Raw genomic sequence first — 11,269 nt, forward strand, 5'->3', positions numbered from 1 at the left:
GTGGGGAATGCTGATGAGGATGCAGGACATTGATCAGCACATCTGAATGACTAATAGATGTGTAGTTCTATAAGGTACTGGGTGGCCAGGATTAGGCTTAAGTTGTGATGAGAAAGACAGCAAGTTTCCCTTCCCTTTTTCCAGCACGTTGAGCTGTCTCATGAGTTTGAGTCACTGGTACGCCAGGACCCTCGCTTTGAAATTTGCACAGAAGTCATTCTTGGGTTGGTCTGCTTCCGGCTAAAGGTATGTTACGCCAATGTCAGCCATCTTTGTTTTTGTTGAACACGATAAAAGTATTATTCATGACATCCACAGGCAAAGTTGTATACCAGTTGCCAAGGGCTACAGAACATGACCTGTGGTGCTAAGCAGGCTGGGCTGGCTGGCTGACTGGCCCAGTAGACTCCCCTCCATGGACTTGCTGCCCAGTTTCCTCTGATGTGATTGGATGCTTTCCTCTAGACCCAATGCCAAGAGTCCATCCAATACCTCTGGAACTGTAATCCGCTGCTGAGTTGCCTGTGGCCTCAGTAACCAGGTCACCTGTGGACACACGGCATCAGCACATCTGGGAGCCGGGTTGATAAACAAACCCCACTGTCCTTGTCATCTGGCTATATATACCTCCACAAGATTCCTGCACAGAGGGGGTACCGGCATTCTGTGTTCTCCTTCGGAGGGAAGCCTGCCCAGATCGGCATGGGAGTGAGCTATCTTAGCAGAGACTTACACAACCATGTTACTCAAAAGGCCCTGCTCGTCACTGTCTTATAAACGAAACCAGATGCTCTGGCCATTACTAAGATGGCTTTTAATAGGCCAGCAGTTTTATGTTTTGTTTTCTTCCTCCTCGCCTTCCTCTCCTCCTTTTTACAGTACTGGGATGGAACCCAGAGCTTAACAGATTCAGGACAAGTTCACACTATGCTACATCCCCAGAAACTGCCTCCTTTTTCTCCCCTTCTAAAAACTAAGAGACGAAGGCTCCAAGATATTACTCAGGCTGACCTGAAACTTGCAAGCCTCCCAAGTAGTTGGGTCTGCAGACGCATGCCACTACACTTGACTGGAAGTTTCTGAATCAGTTCAAAAGGTCTTCAGGAGACCGCCTTGTCCAAGCTTAGACAGCGATCACGAGAAGGAGCAACCTGGGATACATCATTTTCATGGTGTTGCAACCCCTGTACCACATCCTTCCCTCATCTTGATTCTTAAAGGTTTGAGATGAGATCTAAGTTTGGGAGATTCTAGAAGGATCAAGCACAAGCATTATGACGTGAGTGCTAGAGAGGAGCCCCATGCTTTCTGCAAGCATAAAATGTAAATTCTAAGGAAGATGTATAGAATGGCCAAGAAAGTGGGCCATAGGTAGCTTGTGTGGGGCACGGGCTATGGCAGGGCTACCAACATTGGCGTTGATACTGTGTTGACTTCTTTGTCCCTCAAGTATTTGTTTTCATTGCTGTGGGCTGCTGTAAGATCTTTTCAGTTTCGCAGGACGCTTATATTTTAATTTTAATAGTTTTATTGAGATGTAATTCATGTTGGCCTTTAGCTTATACATTTGAGTGATTTCAGGTATTGCTATAGGGTTGTGAGGTCATCACCACAATATAATTTTAGAACATGTTTGTCTTCCTTAAAGACCTCTACATAATATTGCCTTTGTGATTGTCTGGTTCATTCTTGACATGATGTTGTAGTCCAGGCTAAGACTATTGGTAGACTTGTATCATTTAGGATTATACCAAATACACTTTGCCTCAGATTTTGCTCTTTCTCACATGCCTGGTAGTGTGCACAGCCCTCACACACAGAGAACCCTCCAGACTCTTTGCTCTGTGGCTAAGAAACCTTTTCTTCTGTGAACCTTTGTTGTCTCCTTGACACGATTATGCCTTTTTTTCTTAAGGAAGCATGTTAGCCAAACACTATTTCTTAATTTTTTGCCTGTATAACTATATTGTGTGATTTGCCACCTTGTCCTTGTCTTTTCCCATTTGATTGCAACCCTCTCCGTTTTATTTATATTTATTTATTTATTTATTTTTGGTTTTCTCGAGACAGGGTTTCTTTGTATAGCCCTGGCTGTCCTGGAACTCACTCTGTAGACCAGGCTGGCCTTGAACTCAGAAATCTGCCTGCCTCTGCCTCTCAAGTGCTGGGATTAAAGGCATGCGCCACCACGCCCGGCCAACCCTCTCCATTCTTGATGGGTTCAAGAAGCATATACTGTGGCTGCTTACTTATTGAGACAGAATCTCATGTAGCCCAGGCTATCTCAAACTGGCTATATAGTCTAAGACTATCTTGAACAGATTTTCTCATCTTCATTCTCAAAAGGTGAGGTTACAGGTATGCACCACTCTGCTGACTTAAAGTAGCATCCACTATACAAAATTCATTTTTGTGGCATTGGGGATTAAAACCAGGGTCTCACAGGTGCTAAGCAACTACCACAAAGCTATAATTTCTGGCCCTTGTGGCCCAATATTAGACATAAAGCATGAGACATTACAATGGCATAGTCACTCTTTCCTCCCTAGCCAGACTCCTTTTATCTTACTTATCTTAATTTTGCCTTTAAGAAAATGTATCCAGGGCTGGAAAGGTGGCTCAGTGATTAAGAACACTGTCTGCTTTCCCAGAGGTCCCGAGTTCGATTCCCAGAAACCACATGGTGGCTCATAACCATCTGTAATGGGCATCCAATGCCCTCTGTCTGAAGACAGAGACAGTGTACCCGCATACATGAAATAAATAAATAAATCTTTTAAAAAACGTATTTACTTATTTTATGTATGTGAGTACACTGTGGCTGTCTTCAGACACTCCAGAAACAGGCTTTGGATCTCATTACAGATAGTTGACAGCCACCATGTGGTTGCTGGGAATTGAACTCAGGACCTCTGAGAGAATAGTCAGTGCTCTTAACCGCTAAGTCATCTCTCTAGCCCTACTTTTGCCTTTTCATTATTGCATCTCTGATTATTTCTGTTTGCTTTCTGGTCCTGCTTCTTGGAAAAGCTTTCTAACCTAAAGCAATTGAAAACAGCACACAACTTTTCCTTCAATAACTGGCTTTTGTTTTCTGTGTTATATGAATTTCAAGTGTGTGCTCTCACAGATATGTGTGTGTGTGTGTGTGTGTGTGTGTGTGTGTGTGTGTGTGTATCATTCTTCCTTGAATAGGACCTTATTGCCCAGTCACAGTATCTATACCAACAATATGAATAGCCTATAGTTCCCTCACTATACACAAAAGATTTTCTTAGATGTCACACTGAGACCTAAAGCTAGAGGCTTGTGAATCTGTCCAAGGCCAAGAGCAGTTCTCAGGATCCAGCAAGTGTTCAGCTACCATGGTCCAGGCAGGGGTAAGTTTCCTTTCCATGCATCCTCCTACCTCTTGACCCTTAAAATCCAGATACATGGTCTAGCCTTGCAAGGGTCTTATGATTAGGGAGTGACGCCTGAAACCAGCCCCTTGGTACATTTTGCTAGACTGAAAGGCTTAGCAGCTTGGAAGCCATTTCATAACAGTTATACAAAGGAGTAAAGAAATAGGCAGAGAACAGCTACCAGCCTGTCTACTTGGGGCCCAGCTGGAAAGTGATGGCTGGCTGTGTGTTGTTAGATAAGGTCCTCTTATCTCTGGTTAGTCATTGGGAGTGGAGGGCTCTGGCCTCTGTGTCTCCAGCTTGTTGACTATTCTCTTTCTAGAGAAGCTGTATAGAGATTATCCATAATCCCCCATTCCCGTACTTACAAATGCCCTTTAGAGATTCTTCTGGGAAACAGCTAGCCTTGCCTGGGGGCTCCATTGTCTCTGTTGTTGAGACCTCCCGTGGGTTCCAATGTATCTAAAGCTGGTCTAGTGTACCAGAGACAGGGTCACATAGTTTATCCTCATCTATTTGCTGACAGTGCCTCCAGGGACCTTCATCTTTTTTAAACAAACTTGGAGGATAAGAAGGTCAACTTCTGATAATACAGAGCGCTGAGAAACGCTATCTCAGGGAGAATTTATCTCAAAAGTTCTTTAAACCCATGTTAGTCATTTCATCAAACTTTCTGCCATCTTGCACATAAAAGAAAAGTAAAGATGGTTTCTTCGTCGTCTACCATCTCTAGGTGTTACTAGACTTTGTGTTATACAATGGATCTGCCTTCTAATTCCCCCAGGGCTCTAATGAGTTGAATGAAACTCTCTTACAAAGAATAAACAGCGCCAAGAAAATCCACTTGGTTCCGTGTCGTCTCCGAGACAAGTTTGTGCTACGCTTTGCTGTGTGCGCTCGCACTGTGGAGTCTGCCCACGTGCATCTGGCCTGGAAGCACATCAGTGATCTAGCAAGCAGTGTGCTGAGGGCAGAGAAAGAATGAAAGCAGAGCTGCTTCAGGTAAGCTAGCTGCACCAGGGACATTCTGTCTTCCTTGTGGAGGCATCAGGATTCCAGCTCAGTCCCAGCATGGCCACTTAGTGCTAAGCAGCTGTGCAGTGAGGAAGAGAAAACTGTATCATAATCAGTCGGGAGAGGCAGAATGTTATGTGCCAGAATTCTACAGAGTGAATTTGTATTCATTTCTGTGGGCTTATATATAAAATAGTGCATAGATCTTGCTGTATACTTTCCCTTCAGAATTCCCCCAAACAGCACTGACCAAAGCAACTATCCAAATAAGCTTTAGCTACATGAAAACTGTAAATGGGATTTTTCATGTGACCGTCAGGAAAGACCCAGACTGTGATGGTAAGGAAGGGCAGGCAGGCTTCCATGCTGCTTATCAGAGAGGATGAATTGTAGCCAGAGTAATTTATAAAATTTATCATTAGAGATGTCAGATGGTAACATGAGCTCTTCTGTTAAAATGATCTATTGTATTGGTCACCACAGAAACAGTGTATTCCTTCTCTGAAGTCAGCTTAGAAGTACAGAAATTTCCAATTTTTATTATTTTATTTTTGTTTCTGTAGTGTCAGGAAAGGACCAAGGATCTTGGCCTTCTAGGCAGGTGCACTACCACTGAGCTACATTGCCAGCTCTCTTTATTTCTAAGTTAGCCTCTAAATTCTTGCTATTTTTTTTTTCTCCCATAGAGATCAAAAGTTGAAAAGAAGTTTATCTGAAAACTGGAAAGAGAAAACTAACTACCACTCCGTCTTTGTGAAATCATGATTATATGTGATGTCATGTATGTCTCCAAAATTAACCAGAAACCTCTGACTGACTTTTTGGTGACTTATCAATGAAAAAATATTTTCTGTATTATCCAGGGAGAAGTATTTTCTGTGTGGCTCTAGCTTCTGTTCTTTGTGTGACCGTGACGTGACTTCTTTTGCTCATAAGATGTCTTTGTGCTCATAAGGTCATTGGTGGCAGGATAGGCTTATAGAAATGTTTTCCAGGCAGTCTTTGGTCTTACCTTCAGATTATATCTATGGCTGTTAACTTGTCCTCTGTGTGGCTAAATACTAAATAAACAATCCATGTGCAATACTAATTGTATTGAGTAAGCATCTTGTTTTACACTGTATCAGTGTATTGTTACACTCATTCATGTGAACTTGACTAACCTTTTCAGACACTTTGTCATCGTGTGTTTAATGAAAGCCTGGTATATGTCAGTCACTGTTCAGAATCACTAACAACACTCAAGTTCTGCTTAGATTTCATGAGTTCAGTTTCTAGGTATTTACTCAAATAATCTCTGATCTTTATATGGAATGATTCTGGTTTTAGAAAAAATTATGTTTTTGTTTTGTTTTGTTTTTTTTTTTAAAGATTTATTTATTTATTATATGTAAGTACACTGTAGCTGTCTTCAGACACTCCAGAAGAGGGCGTCAGATCTTGTTACGGATGGTTGTGAGCCACCATGTGGTTGCTGGGATTTGAACTNNGGACCTTNGGAAGAGCAGTCGGGTGCTCTTACCCACTGAGCCATCTCACCAGCCCAAAAGTTATGTTTTTGTAGATTTATTTTTAAGTGTGTGTGTGTGTGTGTGTGTGTGTGTGTGTGTGTGCATGTTGCACAGGAGGCCAGAAGAGGCCATTATATCCTCCAGAGCTAGAGTTATAGGTAATTATAACCCATTTAATTGTGGGTGCTAAAAACCAAGTGGGTTTTCTTTTTTCTTTTTTTTCTTTTTTTTTGGTTTTTCGAGACAGGGTTTCTCTGTATAGCCCAGGCTGTCCTGAAACTCACTTTGTAGATCAGGCTGGCCTCGAACTCAGAAATCTGCCTGCCTCTTCCTCTCGAGTGCTGGGATTAAAGGTGTGCGCCACCACGCCCGGCCCAAATGGGTTTTCTACAAGATCAGTGTGTACTCTTAGCTCCTTAGCCATTTCCCCAGTCCTAGCACAAGTGGATTTTTGTCCTTTGGAGAATTTAGAATTGTCAACGGCATTCCCGTGAGGTCCTTGTGATATTAACAGGTGTGGTGGTTTATATTGAGTATCGACTTAATAGGATCTAGAATCATCAAGGAGACATGCCTCACCCTGAGAGATCATATTGATTATGTTACTTGAGGTGGTGAAAAATACCCCTGGTGGCATCATTCCTTGGGCTTGGGTCTTAGACTGCATAAATGGGAGGTAGGGGTTATCTAAAAGGCTGGAGTACTTCTTTCTAAAACTGTCTGAATCTTTAGGGAATAGAGTCTAAGATCTCAGCTTATGTTCAAACCCAGGAAGGATACAGTCTTGTCTAACTATGGCTCATTTTTAGCCTATCTGCTGTCTCATTAGAGTTTCCCCTGCTATGATAAAACACCATGACCAAAAGCAACCAGAGAAGGAAAGGGCTGATTTGGCTCACACTTCCACATCACAGCCCATCAATGAAAGAAGTCAAGGAAGTACTCAGTGCAGGAACTGATGACAAGGGCATACAAGGGCATACATGTTGTTTTCCTCAGTTTGCTTTCTTACAGTAACGAGGCCACATCAGCCCAGGGGTGGCACTGCCTACAGTGAGGCCAGTCTTCCCATATAAATCTTCAATCAAGAAAATGTCCCACAGGTCAGTCTAGTGAGAGCTTTTTCCTCTACCCAAATGACTCTAGTTTGTGTCAAGCTGATACCAGCACATCCCATCTTCTGGCCTTTCTTCAACATGGTGCTCAGACACCAAAACACTCAGCCCTAGAGATAGGAAGAAGAGCTTCCTTTCAGTTAACAAAATCATACACCAGCACTTATCCTAGGCCAGGTGCTGTTATCCATATTTTAAAATATCAACTTAATATCCATTTAAAAAATTCCATGAGGTAAGCTGCATAGGCGGCAGTGGGGGAGTGGCATTTGGTGCTTATGGGACAAGGTCCATTTATCTGCCTGGATAAACCTTGCCTTTGATCCCAACTATACATTATTCAGATAGAATTCAGTATTCCAAGCCCAGGCAGGCACAGTGCTTTAGTGCTTTAGGCCTTTAGTGCTTCCAGTGCTTGGAGCCAGAGGCAGGCAGGCAGGTAGGTAGATCTCTTGAGTTCAAGGCCACCTTGATCCATAAAGTGAGTTCCAGGACAGTCAAGGCTACACTCAGAAACCTTGTCTTGAAAAATCAAAACCAACCAAACAAAAGAGAACTGAGAATGCTCGGACGTGTAGCACGTGCATTTAAATCTGTGCCTACTGCAGTTGCTCATTGGAGCACAGTGACCTCTGGTGGCAGTGATGCTAGATGCTAGACCTCAGGTTTTTACTGATTCCAGGCACTTCTACCCAGAGCTGAGAAAGCCCTAGACTTATCTGGACACAGCAGAAAGCCAAAAAAAAGACTTATCCTGGAACATCTCTTGTTTAGAATGTATCAAAGAGAAGGCTTCCTGGAACTGTAGATCCAAGTCAAGCTGACTGAATGCCAGTCAGCTTACAGAAAAGGCCGAGATAGAAGGACGTGGGAAAGGGATATAGGACAAGACCCCAAGGGAAGGCAGGATTGAACTTTTAACTAGGGAATCCAATCGATGACATAAACTGAGAAATGGTATTACTGATATTCTACTCAGAAAGTTCACATTTGAGGAAACATGGTACTTACCCAATAGCATTTTGGCCTAACGATTGCTATATTGATTTATGAATAATATAAATTCCCAAATACTTATAGTGTTTACTTCTTTGCTATCAAAATCTGTTTCCTGAGCACTTCTCTCTGTGTGCCATAACATACCCTTTTAAAAAGTAATGGGAAAAACAATACAAAATTACTAGCAAAGTAAGTTGCTGGCATAAACTGGTAATATTTGAAAAGGTCTTTTTAAAGAAACTTGTGTGGTTCCCCAAAGCAGACATGCAATAAACAGTCACAGGAAGAATTATGGCATGACCCCATAGCCTGCTCAAACTAGAAGCAGAAGAATCCACACATGGACCAGTTTTTCCTAAACACAGGAAATTCACAGCAGCCAGAGGCCAAACTACCTCAGCTTGATTAAGTCCCTCTGCTCTAACCTCACAAGAAAAGTGAGCTGAAGTAAGCTGATATCAACCTGTCAGCTCCTTTCGGACAATCTCCACTCCCTGCTTTACAAAGCTCACCCTTCCATTGTTCCTGCCAGTACCGGTTCTCATTCTATTTTGTAGAGTGAAGGTTGCCCCATTCAGGAATATAAAGGCTAAGGAGAACTTTGTCAGACTTGTTAAAATTCTGCCTCTGGTCGTAGGGGAGACTACGACCAAACTTTTCATTAGGACTTTATGTTCCACTCATGTTAGACCAGACCGTATATCCAAGGAATGTCCAGTTACATCTCGAATCTTCACTGGGCCTCTTTCACCAAGGCAGGTTTAAAGTGGATTTCAGGAGGACTGCAACCGTACTTGGGGAATCTCAGAGAAAGAGATAGATTTAATTTTGCCCCATCTTCTTTCCTATCTCTACAACAGACCATTTCTCACACTGCCTACAAACATAGTTTTAAAAACATTTATTTTTGTGTGTTCGGGGGGGGGGGAAAGGACACGTGCTTAGAGGTCAAAGGACAACTGTGTGGAGTTGTTTTTAACCCTTCCACTTTTTTGTGGGTTCTGGAAATCACACTAAGGCCACTAGGGTTGCACAAGAAATACCTTTACCTGAGACATCTTGCTAGCTCCCAAACACAATTTTTCTGGCAGAGGATGCATATTATTTGGGATCATTTTATTTCTCTGATCAAAACAAGGTAGCCAACTGAACTGTACACAAGCATTCTCTGAGATTATGGTTATAAACTCATAGATCTATAAACAAGCTCTCCCATCAAGGACCAGTTCTGTCTGCTTAGGTGGTAGGTTTTTTCTTGCAGGTCCAATAACTTCTGCCCATGAACAAAAGAGTCTACCAAGCAGTTTGTGTTCTCAGTCAGCAAGTTTACTACTTTGCATAGCTTGAGCCTTAAACTCTTTCATAGTACACATTGGGTTGTGATCCTAACAAAGCCAGTTTAAAACAGACGGACGCCAGGGAATAATGTTGCTTTTTGCAGGATTCCTGGTCTTATAAAAAAAATAATTAAAACAAAACAAAACCCAGACTCAGTAGGAAACTGAAAGGCAATTTTGAATGTAGGGGAAAAATAAGACAAGCTAGACTTCGTGGCAGCCTCTGGAGGAGGCAGACGGATAAGAGGCAAAGAGAAGACCATGCTTTTGGAGTTAAAGGTCAGAAAAGCAGGCAGGCTCAACAATGCAGGCCTGGGAATGGCTGCGTGGGGTAAGGAAGGTCTTCAGCCTGATTAAAAATGCCCAGAGCCGTAGAGCGAGCAGGGTTAGGAGTTTTGGTCAGTATTTGAAGAAGGAGATAGGATGAATAAAAGAAAAGTTAAGTTTTCCCAGTGAAAACAGGCAGGCTTAAGCGATGAGGGTGGTAGACAAAGAAACCAAAAAAAAAAAAAAAAAAAAAAAAAAAAAAAAAAAAAAAAAAAAAAAAAAAAAAAAAAAAAAAAAAAAGTACCAGCACAGCCCCCCTCCTCTTCCCTCCCCTCCCGTCTGACAATCGGCTCCCGACTGCTTGGAGCCTGACCCAGTGGCTTGTTATGCCTATACAAACAATTAAGAACCTAACCCTTGGTGACCTCTCCCCAAATTGCAAGCCGTCTTGGCGGGTAAGCGAGAGGTGGGGGTGGGGTGAGGTGGGGCCCAAAGCTATGAGGGGGAAAGTTCCATCGATGGCTCCAAGCTTGTCCGTAGGTTTTAGCTACCTACGATTAGTTAAAAAAGAGAAAGCGCTTCAGTTCTCACTGGACCCCAGCCAGCTACTACTCCGGTAATGCCGGTCTTCTGTCTAATGATGCCTGAAGCCTTTACTAAATCTTCCAGTATTCGAGTCTCACTATGTGATAGCTGCTGATGAACGGGTTAAGGCCGGAGAGCGACGGGGCGGGCAGGCTCTGGAGTGGCGGCCCGGAGGCTGCAGCTCCCCTTCCCCCATCCCGGGACGATTTCGCCCTCCCAGGGGACTCCTGCTCTCTACAATCCTGCGCTTTCTTCCCTCCCTCCCTGCCTCTGCCTCGGTGCCTTTGCAGCGCCTCGCTCGGCCAAAAGAACCTAGTGAGGCTGCAGCGAACCGGAAGCCGAGGGATTGCTTAGATTTACGGCCACCGCGCGGACTGCATCTCCCTTAGAGAGCGCGGGCGGGAAACCCAAATTCCCGCGTTAAGGCCTGGGCGGTGACCTCAGGCCTCCCAAGACTCCGCCCTCACGCTGCGTGCGGCGCGCGCTCAGCCGCCCTTACTCACACACGCATGCGCCACGCGGGCCGAGCCGTCCCCCTCGCGCAGGCGCACTTCGAAAGGCGCGCTTTTCGGTGGCTGCCGTCCCGGCAGGGAGCACAGGTGGGCCCCGGGAGGCTGCGGTTGGCCGCTGAGCCGGCGTGTCCTGTGGATTTGTTTTGTTCTGTCCGTTCTTAGACTCGGGTTGTCGGAGAGGGTGGCCTTGGGAAGCCCTCGGCGAGACGGCGGCTGGGGCTGAGGGACGCCGTTGGGCGTGACGGTTTGGGGTCCGTCAGCCACGGCTACCTCCCGCTAGGACTGCTGGGAAGGCAGTAGCGGGTTTGCCACCTAAATGTACTCATTTTGAGTTTCGTGCTATCCGCAATACTAACTAACACAGGTGAATTGTCTCCGAAAATCAGAAATGCTCCAGCATCTGAACTTAACGCCCAAAATAACATCCTCATCATGAAACTTTTTTTTTTAATTCATTCCTGCTCAGAAAATAGTATCTACAGTTAACCGTGTGGTTATGTAGCTAATGTATATATTAAGTATACG

The 11,269-nt window shown here is 44.1% G+C and overlaps 1 protein-coding gene across 1 annotated transcript in view; it reads left to right on the forward strand.

Annotated features, from left to right (window-relative positions):
- Ddc (dopa decarboxylase) overlaps positions 1-5,508 on the forward strand; it is an 88,495-nt gene extending 82,987 nt beyond the window's left edge. The window contains exons 13-15 of the mRNA XM_021210836.2: positions 145-246; positions 4,189-4,406; positions 5,105-5,508. Coding sequence (XP_021066495.1) covers positions 145-246; positions 4,189-4,389 — 303 coding nt within the window. The 3' untranslated portion in view covers positions 4,390-4,406; positions 5,105-5,508. The remainder of the gene's footprint in view (positions 1-144; positions 247-4,188; positions 4,407-5,104) is intronic.
- Positions 5,509-11,269: the final 5,761 nt, after the last annotated feature.

Source organism: Mus pahari, chromosome 13, assembly GCF_900095145.1.
Source record: "Mus pahari chromosome 13, PAHARI_EIJ_v1.1, whole genome shotgun sequence".
Taxonomy (NCBI): Eukaryota; Metazoa; Chordata; class Mammalia; order Rodentia; family Muridae; genus Mus; species Mus pahari.